This window comes from Ranitomeya imitator, chromosome 1 (genome assembly GCF_032444005.1).
Source record: "Ranitomeya imitator isolate aRanImi1 chromosome 1, aRanImi1.pri, whole genome shotgun sequence".
NCBI classification, from domain to species: domain Eukaryota; kingdom Metazoa; phylum Chordata; class Amphibia; order Anura; family Dendrobatidae; genus Ranitomeya; species Ranitomeya imitator.
In genome coordinates this window covers 448039506-448054567 of record NC_091282.1, presented here as the reverse complement: position 1 = coordinate 448054567, position 15062 = coordinate 448039506, and the positions used below count along the sequence as shown (strand labels likewise).

Below are 15062 nucleotides of genomic sequence, written 5' to 3'. Positions count from 1 at the left end.
AAAATTAAAAGTTTGAAAATTGCAAAATGTTCTAAATTTTTGCCAAATTTCCATTTTTTTCATAAACAAACACAAGTTATATCGAAGAAATGTTACCACTAACATGAAGTACAATATGTCACGAAAAAACAAACTCAGAATCAGTGGAATTCGTTGAAGCGTTCCAGAGTTATAACCTCATAAAGTGACAGTGGTCAGAATTGTAAAAATTGGCTTGGTCATTAAGGTCAAAATTGTCTTGGTCACTAGGAGGTTAATGCTGTTTTATTATTTATTATTATTTTCTTAAAAAATTTTTTTTAAAAATGTCAAATGTATCTGTGCCCAAGAGATGTTTTACAATGCCATTTATAAGGATAGTATTAAAAATATGGATAAAGAAATAATGACTTTGTGAAAATGTTGAAACCATTGCAAAAATACGTATTTATTATACAAAAATAGAACATCATGATAATTGTTATTACACATTTCATAAAGTGCATTGTAGAATGTATTATGTAACCAAACTGGTATTCACATATTGATTTCAGGAATTGATGTAGGAATAATTTACAGTGTTGAGAATATAATCCGTATGCCTATTTGAGTTCCACCAAATACACAGCTCTTCGAATTCTAAAAATTGTTTTATTCAACCTTAATGGAAAATCATTAATTGAAAAAATAAACTGATTGACATTCAAGTTTTGTAGATTTGCATCAAGGGCACATGAAAACAGCCAAATTAGACTCCATGAAAATTCTAAATCATGAGGAGCCATGATATTATACCTAAAGAGGTCTTTGGGGGCCATACTGTACCTTTTGTATTTGTCCAATTTCATGCAGAATGCAACAAACAAAATGACATGTCAAACTGGATAAAGGAAAAAGCAGGATCATTATTCCACCTGGATGGTTCTGAAGGTTCTGGACTGTTATGACCTGGTGGTTAGGAGCACCCGGCACGACCTGATAGTTAAACTCATACAGGACGAGCTCTGGGATGTGGGAGCTCTGCTGACCGCAAGCCCTAATCCTATCACACACACTAGAAATAGCCGTGGAGCGCTCCTGACCAGACCTAGGCGCCTCTTCACAGCCTAAGAACTATCTAGCCCTAGAGATGGAAAATAAAGCCTACCTTGCCTCAGAGAAATTCCCCAAAGGTAAGGAAGCCCCCCACATATATTGACTGTGAGTAAAGATGAAAGTCACAAATGCAGAAATGAGACAGGGTTCAGCAAAGGGAGGCCAGACTTACTAAATAGACAGAGGATAGGAAAGGTAACTTTGCGATCAGCACAAAACCTACAAAAGACCACGCAGAGTGTGCAAAAAAGACCTCCGCACCGACTCACGGTGCGGCGGGGCCACTCTGCATCCCAGAGCTTCCAGCTAGCAAGACAAAATCATGATAACCAGCTGGACAAGAAAACAATGAACAAATAATGACTATCAGGAACTTAGCTTCTGCAGGAGAAAGCAGGTCACCAGAGAGATCCAGGAGCGAACTGAACAAATGCAAAAACATTGACAGCTGGCATGGAGTAACGATCTGAGAGGAGTTAAATAGAGCAGCCAACCAAAGGACAAACCACGTCACCTGTGTAAGGAACCTCAGAAGCCGCAGCTTCACTCATAGCCACCAGAGGTAGCCCATAGACAAAACTCGCCGAAGTACCATTCACGACCACAGGAGGGAGCTCGACAACAGAATTCACAACACTGGACGACCATTTATTGATGTGGGAAACACACAGAAGAACATAATGCTGGATCCCGGGTAGTGGAATATGAGGAGAGAAAAGGATATCCAGCAGCACTAACACAGTATGAAAACTTGAGAACGTTATTAACTCATTTTTAAATCATAAGAATCCATGTCATGGATTACAGTGCCCTTACTCAGGTTGTTATGCAGAATGGCCGAAATATGAAATACGATATTCCACATTAAGTGTATGAAAAAACTAATTCAACTTGATAATAGAGTAATAGTAGTGAGTAGTAGTATGATGAGACATGACTTGTATTGATCCTGTCTTAAATAATCTTTTTTTCCAATTTTTCAGGTTACAAGAAATGTAATCATCTACTCCTATAGAACAGTCTTCTGCTGTGCCACATGTGCTTCAATCCAAATTTGAAGAACTGCCAAATACAATTTAATGTGAACAAGAGGTATAAACTTAACTGAAGGTGCTACTAAAGACTTCTAAAAGTGATAAACTATAGATGGTGGACTCTAAATACTTCTTGGTTTGTTTTTTTAATACTTATTATTATTATTATTAACAGGTAAATATAAACCAAAGCAAAACTATAAACAGTCAGTTCTCTGGACCTGTCAAACAGACAATCTCAATGATGTAAACATTCTACTCTCATAAAGTGCACATAAAATATTCTCCATTCTTCTTCACTTGCAGTTAGACATCAATAGACAGAGCTCAGGAACTGCTCAGGAGTTTTGTGACTGTGTTTTCAACATCTGTAAAATTAAATTGAACCCATTATGAACTCAATCAGTTAGATACAGTTTATATTTTTATTTGCAATAAAAGTCTTATAGGCAAAGTACAGTTTATCAATTTAGAGAATGAACTTGCCACTGATCTAAGCTCTGCTCACCACTGAACTACAAAGTGCATATTCACTCATCCGTAAGGTCACATACTAATCCCCGACATATCCAGAACAATACTGGATTATAAGCGGCTTGTAAGTTACAAAAATTAAGGACTGTTGCCTCTTGTACCCCACTGTTAAGAGCTGAACGGTCCAGGACTAAGACATCATTTATTGATAGCTATAGGTAATTGTTAACCCAGGGTACAGTGGTGATACCACTTAAATTACACTATTACTATCCTAATATTATTATGCACAGTAATTATATGATATATTATGAATTACATTACATTGTCCTATATGGTACACTGACAAGCAAAAGGGTAACAATGTTTTTTTTAATTTCAGTCTCCATATCTCACCATCCACTACGGCTTTGATCGTGAGACTACCATCATTTTATAGACAGTCATCTTGGCTATCTCATACATAAATTTGAATTGCAACTATTTAGCATATGATTAGTTATGCAGATTATTGTCATGTCACTGCATTGTTAGTGTTTTGCTCCTGGTGGTGGAAAAATCTTTTTCTTCCTGTATATTACAAAATACAACCTGCTCTCATATTCCCTAATATCTCAGTGTATTATTAGGTTGATTTGCAAGCAAAAGGTCACTGGTTCGAATCGAGGATCAGCCATGAAGAAGATTTCTCAAGAAAAGAGATACAGCATCATCCAGTTCATCGATAACGATCTCTCGGCCAAGAAAATTGACAAACTGCATCATGTGAGTGCCATGACAGTTGGAAAAATCTAAAATGGAGTCCATCCATCAATTCAAAAGGCAAGAGGTAGTCGTCCAGGCAAAATATCGGAATCAACAAGTCGGCTCATCACTAGGTCAATCAATTCTGGTGTGACAAACACGGCAGTGGAAGTGGCTCGTATGCTTCGTAATAGTGAGATCACAGACATCCATGCAAGCACCAATACAATGCACCTTACACAAGTGGCCCAAAAAAAAGGTGACGAAACCTAGACTTCAATATTGTCATATGATGCATCGGCTTCAGTTTTCAAAAAGTACAAAAAGTGGACAGTAGAAGATTGGAAGTGGGTGATTTAGAGGAATCACACGAAAGTGAATAGACTAGGCTCTGATAAGTGCAAATGGGTCTGGAAGAAACAAGGGAAAAAGGAGCTGACTGATTGAAGGAACTGTCAAGTTCAGTGAAGGAAATCTGATGATATGGGGTTGTTTCACAGCCAAAAGCATTGGATACCTGACCAGGATTGTTGTCTCAATGTTGAGCTATATGTGAGTATCCTACAAGATGAGTTACTTCGTACACTTGATTACTATGGGTATGAAAAGATGACAGTGTTCCAGCAGGACAACGACCCGAAGCATACTTCGAGATTAACAAAGAAATGGTTCAATGACAATGAATTAGAGATGCTGAATTGGCCCCCACAGTCCCAAGACCTCAACCCAATCAAACACTTTTGTGTACAGTTGAAGACAAAGCTGTATACATACCCAAGTGAGTCAAACAGAATGCACCAACTTTGGGAATGTGTAGAAGAGACCTGGGATCACATTTCACTTGAGACATGCTTGAATCTGATTGAGAGCATGACCAGAAGGATTCAGTCAATGTTGAAAGCCAGAAGGTGTACAGTATTTACAAAATACAATTTAGATTTTTAGTAGCAAAACACTAACAACGCAGTGACATGACAAGAATCTGCATAACTAACCATATGCTAAATAGTTGCAAGTCACATTATTGTATGAGATAGCCAAGATGACTGTCTATAAATTGATGGTAGTCTCTCGCTTGAAGCAGTAGTGGATGGTGAGATATGGAGCCTGTAAGTCAAAAATTCTAAACATTGTTACTAGTGATGAGCGAGTATACTCATTGCCCGGGTTTTTCCGATCACGCTCGGGTGGTCTCCGAGTATTTGTTAGTGCTCGGAGATTTAGTTTTCGTTGCCACAGCTGCATGATTTACGGCTGCTAGACAGGCTGAATAAATGTGAGGAATGTCTGTTTGTTAGGTAATTCCTACATGTGTTCAGGCTGTCCAGCAGCCGTAAATCATGCAGGTGAACTAGTAATTACTCGGAGATCACCCTAGCGTGCTCAGGAAAACCCGATCAATGAGTATACTCATCACTAATTGTTACCCTTTTGCTCGTCAGTGTATATGTTGTGTACTACCGTGTTCATCCCAAATTCCAATAAAGTTGTGAGTCTGTGTAATATGTAAATAAAACAAGAATACAATGATTTGTAAGTCTCTTATAGCCGATATATTTTATTCACAACAGAATGTAGAACACAGATCAGAAGATGAGAGTTAGACATTTTTCCATCTAATTTGAAAATAAATTAACTCATGTAGAATTTTATGGCAGCAACACGTCTTAAAAAAAGTTGGAACAGGGTTAACAAAAGGCAGGAAGAGTAAATGGCACTAATGAAAAGCAGCTGGAGTGGCAATTTTTAACTAAGTCACAGGACTGTGTATAAAAAGACCATGTTAGAGAGGCAGAGTCTGTCAGAAGCAAAGATGGTCAGTGGTTCACCAATTTATGAACAACTGTGAGTAAAAATTGAGGAATAACTTCAGAAAAATGTTATACAAGGTAAAATTGCAAAACCCTTGAATATCCCATAATCTACAGCACATAATATCAAGGGGCCTATTTTTAGGTAGTTGTCATGCCGTTGCTGCCGCCGCCTCTTCCCACTGCAGCTTGCCGGGTGCGCGCGCGCGCCGCATTCAGCTCTGCGCGTGCGCACATCTGATTCCTCTGTTGGCGCTCTTTCCTGTCCTCTCTGTCATCCTGGAGGACTGTAACCCGGAAGTAGCTCCCATGCTGCTATGTAAACTGCTTCCTGCTGCTTCTCTGTGCCTGATGTTCATTTGTGTTTACAAGTGCTTCTGGCCACCTGTGGTCTCTGAGCGTTCCTAGCTCTCTGACTTTGGGTCTCCTCCGCCCTCTGCAGTGCCTGCCTGTTTCCTGTGTTCCTGCCTTGTTCCTTCAGTTCCTTTTCCTCTGCAGTACCTGCCCGGCTCCTATATCTTTACCTTGCTCCCGTCAGCCTCGGTCTCTCCATATTGTCCTGCCAGTCTGGCCGCGTCCTCTTGGAGTGAAAGCAATTCAGCGATTTCTTGGATTTGCTAACTACTATCGGCAGTTTATACCTCACTTTTCCTCTCTTTCAGCTCCAATCTCCTCCATGATTCGGAAGGGTGCCAATCCTCATCTGTGGTCGTCTGAGGCCGAAGAGGCTTTCCGGTCCATCAAGCAAGCCTTTGCCTCAGCTCCTATTCTTCATCGTCCAGTGGCCAATAAACCCTTCATCCTTGAAGTAGATGCTTCTGCAATTGGAGCTGGAGCTGTGCTCTCGCAGAAATCCTCTTCTGGTCGTCTTGTGCCTTGTGGTTTTTTCTCAAAGATCTTCTCCTCCTCGGAAAAAAATTATTCCATCGGTGATAAAGAACTGTTGGCAATCAAGTTGGCATTAGAGGAGTGGCGGTACCTCTTAGAAGGGGCCTTACATCGTTTTATAATCTACAGCGATCACAAGAATCTGGTGTATATTCGTTCTGCGCAAAGACTTAATCCTCGGCAGGCCAGGTGGGCCTTGTTTTTCGCCAGGTTTGACTTCGAACTTCGTTTTTTGCCAGGAAATAAAAACTCCAAAGCCGACGCTCTGTCTAGGTCATTCCAGGTGGTGGATTTGGAGGACGAGCCTGCACACATCATTGATCCTGCCAGAGTCATCACAGTTGCTCCAGTCTCTCTAACTTCGTTGCCTCCGGGTAAGACCTTTGTCGCTGAAGGGAACAGGAGACGTGTCTTACTTTGGGGTCACGCCTCCAAACTGGCTGGACATGTTGGTTTCAAAAAAACCTTTCGTTTGATCTCTCGTTTTTACTGGTGGCCAACGTTGTCTAAGGATGTCCAAAGTTTTGTCGCCTCTTGTCCTTCCTGTGCCAAGAATAAGATTCCCAGGCAACTACCTTCTGGGCTTCTACATCCTTTGCCAGTACCTTCCTCTCCGTGGCAACATTTATCTATGGATTTCATCACTGATCTGCCTCATTCTTCTGGTTCCACCGTCATCTTCGTGGTCATGGACCGTTTCTCCAAGATGGCTCATTACATCGCTCTCCCAGGTTTACCTTCTGCTCCCGAATTGGCAAAGATTTTTGTTCACCATATTTTTCGTCTTCATGGTCTTCCTTTACATATTGTTTCTGACCGAGGTGTTCAATTCACCGCCCGCTTCTGGAGATCCCTCTGCAGATCTATGAACATTTCGCTTGATTTTTCTTCGGCCTACCATCCACAGTCCAATGGCCAGGTGGAACGTACTAATCAGACCTTGGTAACTTATCTCCGCCATTTCTCCAATTCTCATCAGAATGATTGGTCTGACTTACTGCCATGGGCTGAGTTTTCTTACAATAACCATCCCAGCGAAGCTACTAACAAATCTCCATTTTTTATTGTCTACGGTCAACATCCTGGTCTTCCTCTTCCGGTTCCTCCTGTCTCTACTGTACCAGTGGCTGATCTTCTGTCTAGAGAGTTCTCCAGGGTCTGGCAGGAGACCAAGTCCGCCCTTGAGTTGACTCAAGTTAGGATGAAGAGACATGCGGACAAAAGACGTCTTGATTCTCCTATATTCCATCCTGGGGACAAGGTTTGGGTTTCTTCTAAATTTATCCGTCTCAAAATCCCTTCACATAAGCTGGGTCCTCGCTATATCGGTCCATTCGAAGTTTTGTCTCGTATTAATGACGTTTCTTACAAACTTAAGTTGCCTGCCTCTCTGCGTATTTCTAATTCTTTTCATGTGTCTCTCCTTAAACCTGTAGTTTTTAATCAGTTTCATTCTTCTAACCTTTGTTCTCCTTCGCCTGTTTCCGAGGATGATGTCTTTGAGGTTAGGGACATCTTAGCCATGAAAAAACTTAGAGGGAGAACTTTGTTTTTGGTTGACTGGAAGGGTTTTGGTCCTGAGGAGAGGTCCTGGGAGCCTCGAGAGAACATTCGGGCTCCTCGTATTTTGTCCCGGTTTCTTTCTAGTCTTAAAAAGGAGGGGCGTAAAGGTGGGGGTACTGTCATGCCGTTGCTGCCACCGCCTCTTCCCACTGCAGCTCGCCGGGTGCGCGCGCGCGCCGCATTCAGCTCTGCGCGTGCGCACATCTGATTCCTCTGTTGGCGCTCTTTCCTGTCCTCTCTGTCATCCTGGAGGACTGTAACCCGGAAGTAGCTCCCATGCTGCTATGTAAACTGCTTCCTGCTGCTTCTCTGTGCCTGATGTTCATTTGTGTTTACAAGTGCTTCTGGCCACCTGTGGTCTCTGAGCGTTCCTAGCTCTCTGACTTTGGGTCTCCTCCGCCCTCTGCAGTGCCTGCCTGTTTCCTGTGTTCCTGCCTTGTTCCTTCAGTTCCTTTTCCTCTGCAGTACCTGCCCGGCTCCTATATCTTTACCTTGCTCCCGTCAGCCTCGGTCTCTCCATATTGTCCTGCCAGTCTCCGTGCCTCTGTAGCGTTCCCATCTTCTCCCTTGTCTCAGTATTTCCTTTATGTTCCCTCTTTCCCTTTGTGCCTGCTGTGTTCCCATCTGTTCTCTGTTGACACACTGCATGAATGATGCAAGTGAATGGTAATATAAGAGCCATTCAATAATTTGGGAGGTACACCCCAAGTCAAGAAATACCAAGGAGTGCCAATGAGTAGCAGTGGTGTAGCATGAGGTGCTGATAATTAGGAGCAAGTAAAGGTAAAGAACAGCCAGGGAGTCCTAATCTAAGGCATATGGCCACCATGACAAGGCAGTGGGTTGGGAGTGAAAGGGTTAACAAGAGTCAATGAAGTGACATTGTTCTGTATAATGTTACGTGGTGGACGTGCCAGGGATAAGATTAGTCAAAGAGATGTGAAAGAGGGTTGGCTTATAGGGAGATATATAAGGTGTGAGGGGAGCAATTTACCTCCTCTTGGTTCCTGCTTGAATTGACAACAGCAGCAGCACTCCAGGATTATGGCCGATATCCCAGAGTTACTGGAGATAGTGAGGGCAGCATCTGCGGCCCATGTTTCCAGCTTCATCTAGCAGCAGCTACATGCAGCCCGCACAGTCCCTCTAGGAACGCTGGCAACATCTCCTGCCCCTACATCGCACACTCGGCGGTCTCGGCTGCCTGAACATTATTCACTGGAGGGAGGCCGAAGTATTCATCAGAGATCTAAGAGCCCCTTTGGGGACCCTACAGGGCAGGAGGAACGAAGCAGACGTTCTGCCTCTCCTCCGGTCCCCTTGAGCAATCCTTGGCAGAAACGCACAGCACCAGAAGTTGGCGGGGCCAAGTCATGGCCTATTTCCGGTTTGCAGCCTTTGATAGTCCGTAGCTGTGTTACAGTGGCTCTGGGTGGAGGGCCTGCTGCAGGTCGATCACGGCAGTGTGGAAGAGAGGAGCAGCCCCCCCGCAGTCTGCGATGGGCTGAGGTTTGCAGATGCACCTGATGTGGGCATTGGGCCTGCCACCACTGAAGACACTATCGGGGCCTGCATAGCTCCCCCTCCTGGTGGGTCCTCCAGACAGACCACAGGATCAAGGAAGAGAGGTGCCGAGGTACAGGGAGAGGTGACTGGTGAGGGTGACAATGGGCAACATTGCTTGGTCCCTTCTGCATTCCCCTCAGACCTGTCAGCAATACCAGGAGTCCCATACACAGTGGAGAAGACGGTGAGCTGTTCACGGGAGCATGGGCAGATGCAGAACCTCCAGTAAGCAGTGTGGCGGCTGATCCAAGGACTCCTCTGAGGCAGCCTGATGAGCACGATATAAATGTTTTATTTGCCTTGTCGGGAATGTTGCTAGCGGTAGTGGGATTAGGAATGTGGAGAGGGTGAAACGAGTTAGTCAAGCACCTAATGCAGGTTCACTGGATTTCTGGGGTCAATTGTTTGATGTGTTTATAGGGTTTATTAGCAAAGCGGTTAGGGTCTGAGCACACGCTGTCTCCAGTGGGTTCTTAGGCATGAGATACCAGGGGCATAAGTGTTGTTCGGTTAAAATAGTGTCAGACTTCTTGCACGCGAGACGTGGTTATTCGGATTCATTACTCCAGAATTTGGATGGTTTAGCATTATCTAGGTATCAGTTCATTAAAATATTTGGGGAGTGTTTGTGACAATTGGCCAAGAGGTCCAATGAGTATGAGTCACATTCTTTTTTAATTGTGGCAGCGACAGAGGTGTCTCATTGGGGTTTGAGTGATGAGGTGGTTCGGCGCCTTGGGCACTGAGAGTCGTCAAGGTTTTGTGCCTATGTTCGTCCTCATTTAGTTACATTTTAAGGAAATTGTTTTGAATTTTAAGGGTGGTGTTACCTTTTCTTTGGTACTAGTTGAGTTGGTTGTTTCACCATAGGTTCTTGCCTGGTTTGGATTCTAAGTCACTGGTATGTTTGCTGGGGGGAGTTGTGACCTGATGTGCGTCCACATGGTCAGCAACTTGGACAGGATAGGTCTGCAGCATCGAGCAGATGATTGGGAATTCGCGGAATTACATGGAGTAAGGTTTTGCCCGGATTTGTTGGTGTTACACGTTGGGGGGAGCGATACTGGAGTTAGATCCTCCCGAAAACTAATCCAGGATATTAAGCTCGATTTTTTGCAGTTATGGTTATCCTATCAGGGGATTTTATTATGATTGTTGAAAATTGTGGCATGGATACATTGGAGGTATGGGAGGTCAGTAGACAGTCTGAACAAGACAAAAATAAAAGTTGAAGAAGCCATGGCTCATTTGTGGTCAGGAATAGTGGGATTGTGATATATCATAGGGATTTGGAGATTCCTTCAGCGGACTTCTTGAGACATGATGGTGTCCATCTTACCATGATTGGCACGGACCTGTGGACGTTGGGGTTGTGGGATGGTATAGAACAAGCCTTGAAGGTGTGGCGGGGGATAAATTTGGGTCAGAGGCTCTTTAAGTGTTTTGGGGGATATTAACTGTGAGTGAATCCCAATACAAATGGCGGGTGTAAGTCATGCATGGTCAAGGGTATTGACTGGGTGGTGTTAATACCCTTCCTCCCTGGGCTAGCGTGGTGTTGCCACAGAATGTTTTATAGGATGTGGAGTTTGCCTCTGGCCTGGACTTATTAGCCTGTATGTAGAGATTAAAGTATTTACTGCCTTTAAATATGTTGTGGGGTCGCTATTTTGTTGTCCGCGCCCGGGGTGTTGGTTATGTACAGTACAGACCAAAACTTTGGACACACCTTCTCATTTAAAGATTTTTCTGTATTTTCATGACTATGAAATGAACTATACATTTATGGTTCATTTATAAGGCAGGAAATCCCATTTATTAAACCTGACAGGGCACACCTGTGAAGTGAAAACCATTCCCGGTGACTACCTCTTGAAGCTCATCAAGAGAATGCCAAGAGTGTGCAAAGCAGTCATCAAAGCAAAAGGTGGCTACTTTGAAGAACCTAGAATATAAGACATATTTTCAGTTGTTTCACACTTTTTTGTTAACTATATAATTCCACATGTGTTAATTCATGGTTTTGATGCCTTCAGTGTGAATTTACAATTTTCATGGTCATGAAAATACAGAAAAATCTTTAAATGAGAAGGCATGTCCAAACTTTTGGTCTATACTGTATATTTAGTAAAATGCTGCTGTAGCCATTTTGCCCAAGTCGCAAGCAGTCACATGTCTTAACTTCATGTGTCAGTAAAGTCTCACAGTTATCAGCCTGCTGTTGTTCTACTTGTGCTTCCCTGTGAATAGCTGTTGAATAGTGTTCTGCATATGCCTGCATTCCATTACCCACCCCTAAGTGGGGAACAATTTTACCACCAGGGGTGACTGCATCCTACAATAATATTTATGGGGGTATCCCACCAAACAACTCCCTTTCACGATCATATTTTGTGATTGGTGCCAAGTTAAGAGAATTTAGATATATCCTTTATCAAGTAACGTAAATTGATTATATTCTTTAACAATTCTCAAATATTGTCATAAAACTAAGAATGGCATTGGTAAATTCTGCTTCTATTTAACATATATGGGGACTGTCCACAACAAGTAACCTCAGTAACTCCATGATTATCACGATATGTGGAGGACTTGCATAATACGAAGCAGATGGTTTTTATGCTATGGCTGATCAGTGTATGTTCCAGAAATGCAGTGTAAAATGCTTTTTCTAGCATTTTTGGCTCACAAAGGAAGGATCATAAACACATACACGCTCCCCCTTCTCTTTTATATTCATTTATTTACTTGTACAAAGATCCAAGTGTACAATAATTTTTTTCCTGCCTTCCCATTGAAAGAGAAAAATGTAAGATGGATATTCCCTAAATTGAAAAGAAGCATGGGACAATAGGTGTTTCTAGAGAATATGCAGATCTCTCCATGAGTCTTTGTTCAATTAATTGCACTTGAAGTTGTGAAATGCTCAAACATTGAACCAAGAGAAAATTTATATATTTTAATTATAATAAGATATGTACATAATGTGAAAGAAAGAGTTGAGTATTTACCAACAATTGTGTTCTCAGATATGTTTCCAGAATGGTCGCAAGAATATTTGCTTGTCGCTAATGTATCATCATTTATACTGAGTGCATCATTTGTACATCTGCTTTTGTTGAAAACAGTCCTTTCCTGATGAGCTCTTTTGTACTTTCCTATGGAAAGTCAAATACCAAGAAACTGATCAAAACTAGGCACAGTTTTGTGAAGTACTACCAGTTGATTTGACAAATTCATTTTAAAACAAATTATTGAAATCTATTGGAGTCGTAAATTATGATCAGGGTGACACAGATAAAAACTGATAATGGTAACATTTTACAATTAATTTTTTTTTTTTGCTCCAGTGTATTCAAAAATAAAAACACAGCAACTTTATAAATTAGCTGCGAGTAAGGAAGGAGACGGCAGCACTCACCGATCTTCAATGCAGGTAAAACTTTATTGCAGTAAAATCTTCACGGCTCGGGGGAGCATATACAGCAGAGTGTACAGGTCAAACGACGGCCATTTCACGCTGCTCAAGCGCTTCAACAGGTTTGCACAAACCTGTTGAAGCGCTTGAGCAGCGCGAAACGGCCGTCGTTTGACCTGTACACTCTGCTGTATATGCTCCCCCGAGCCGTGAAGATTTTACTGCAATAAAGTTTTACCTGCACTGAAGATCGGTGAGTGCTGCCGTCTCCTTCCTTACTCGCAGCTGCATTGTGATATTTTCTCGGTCCAGCACCCGAGATCTAGTGGCCTGCTCATGCTGACAGCCTGTGGGTTCATGAGTTCAGCGTCTTGGTGGTGCGGTCAGCTGTTTCTTGATTCACTAACTTTATAAATTAATTTCAGAAAAAATTACCTACTGTTTTGAGTCTACAGCGAACTATGTGTTTCCATAGTAACAAACTACAAGCAAATACTGTGTACCCTTATTCTGCTGTTATATACTCCTACATCAGTCTACTTATTCTTGCTATTATCATGAAGTCACAAACATTTGTATAGGAGTTGTAGACACATAGGACCCTATTCATCAAGGTGTCTACGCCAGAATTCTGGTATAAAACACCTTCAAATATCCCAAATTTTTGTGCAACAAGAAATTTCCAAAAATGTGTTAATTTTGGAGTGTTCACCCCAGTTTTGCCAAAATATGCAGAGCTGGGGTGGGATGGGGAGTGGTACCTGAGGACTATGAAGGCAGTCATGGAGTTACGAACAACCGACTTATGTATGAATCGTGCTTAAAAACGGAACATGCAAAAAACAAAAGAGAAAGTAATACTCGCCTCATTGCTCACCTATCCGGTTAACCCCTGCTGGTTGCTCACCTCTGTCAACCTTACAATGCTAAAAAACACCATAAGAGGAAAAACCTCCACTATTCTAGACAAAAAAACACCAGTACACAGGCAGAGATGCTTACCTGTCCAAGGCCTCCAACAATTGCACTAGCCAAGGTGCAGCGGACCCAAGTTAAGATGGAAGATACACAGGTGCAATAATACCGATAAGGCAGCCACCCTACAATCAGGAATTGGCCACTTGGTGCACCTGTGCAAACAAATAGTCTGTATGTGGCGTGTTCACACAGAAATGCAAAGTATATGGCTCAAAGCCTATTAATGACGCCATGTAGCGGGCTAACCATAATGCATCCTGTGTGAACAGAGGCCACAGTATACAGAGCCATCTAGGGCCCAGCCGCGCCCTGGAAAAATATACAGTGCACCAAAAACATAACAATGTATGCAAGGTATTGGTCGATATTATGGCTACAATATTTAAGCTGCCAACCCGCGTCAAGGGTCCCTACATATTGGCAGTCCTATTCTTTAAAAAAACACCATAAGAGGAAAAACCTCCACTATTCTAGACAAAAAAAAAACCAGTATACAGGCAGAGATGCTTACCTGTCCAAGGCCTCCAACAACTGCACTAGCCAAGGTGCAGCGGACCCAAGTTAAGATGGCAGATACACAGGGTCCGCTGCACCTTGGCTAGTGCAATTGTTGGAGGCCTTGGACAGGTAAGCATCTCTGCCTGTGTACTGGTGTTTTTTTTCAACCTTACAATGCGCAGTGACTTCCTAAGGCTGGGTTCACATTACGTTTTAAAAGTCTGTTAGACGGACTGCGTTACGCCATGACATAACGCGGTGTAACACAGTCCGTTAATGCTGCCATTATGATCTATTTCGGGCGCATCGCTAGCGCACGCCCAAAATGGGCGTGCGCTAGCAATGTGCCATCATTGAGTGATGGACCCTGGGACGCAGGCTGCAGCGCTTCCGGGACCGTCACCGCTAGCGCAGATAGAGCATCTGCTAGCTCTATCTGCGCTAGCGATATGACATGTCGGCACTTGGTTAACGAAGCAAGTTTAACGCATGTGTTGAACTGGGTGCTTTAACGCAATGTGAACCCAGCCTAAGCCTCCACATGGTCAGAATTCCTGACCTTTAGTGAAGAGGTAGGGAAGGCTGCATGTGATGGTGAAAAGAAGTGGACTGGACAATGAGCAGCAAGCAGAGGGGCAGCCAGAGAGGTGAGTGGTGAGGTGAGTATTCATTTTTTGCTTGTTTTTTTTTTAGAACTATTTGACGGCATTTTATCATTCAGAAAAATGGTGGCCAGCTGGCTACCATTTTGCTGAAATTGTGTGGCGCAAATTACAAATAAATCTGCATTTTGGAGAATACGGATTTTTGTAAAATTTGAATTAAATTCCACTAAAATAAATGTATCCATCTCTAGTAATAACCCTTCTTCATGCTATCCAAAACAAAAGATTTTTGCAGACTTTTCACTGAAAGGGAATCTTTCACCATGTTTTTGCTACTTAATCTAAGGGCAGCATAATATACAGGTGCTTCTCACAAAATTAGAACATTATCAAAAAGTTAATTTATTTC

The 15062-nt window shown here is 42.6% G+C and overlaps 1 protein-coding gene across 2 annotated transcripts in view; it reads right to left on the bottom strand.

The window, feature by feature from the left end:
• Positions 1-407: 407 nt before the first annotated feature.
• LOC138675780 (programmed cell death 1 ligand 2-like) overlaps positions 408-15062 on the bottom strand; it is a 53062-nt gene continuing 38407 nt past the window's right edge. For both annotated transcript variants that reach the window (XM_069764306.1, XM_069764314.1), the window contains 2 exons: positions 12166-12312; positions 408-2476 (listed from right to left, as the gene is read on the bottom strand). In XM_069764306.1, the coding sequence (XP_069620407.1) occupies positions 2436-2476; positions 12166-12312 (188 nt within the window). In that variant the 3' untranslated portion in view covers positions 408-2435. The remainder of the gene's footprint in view (positions 2477-12165; positions 12313-15062) is intronic.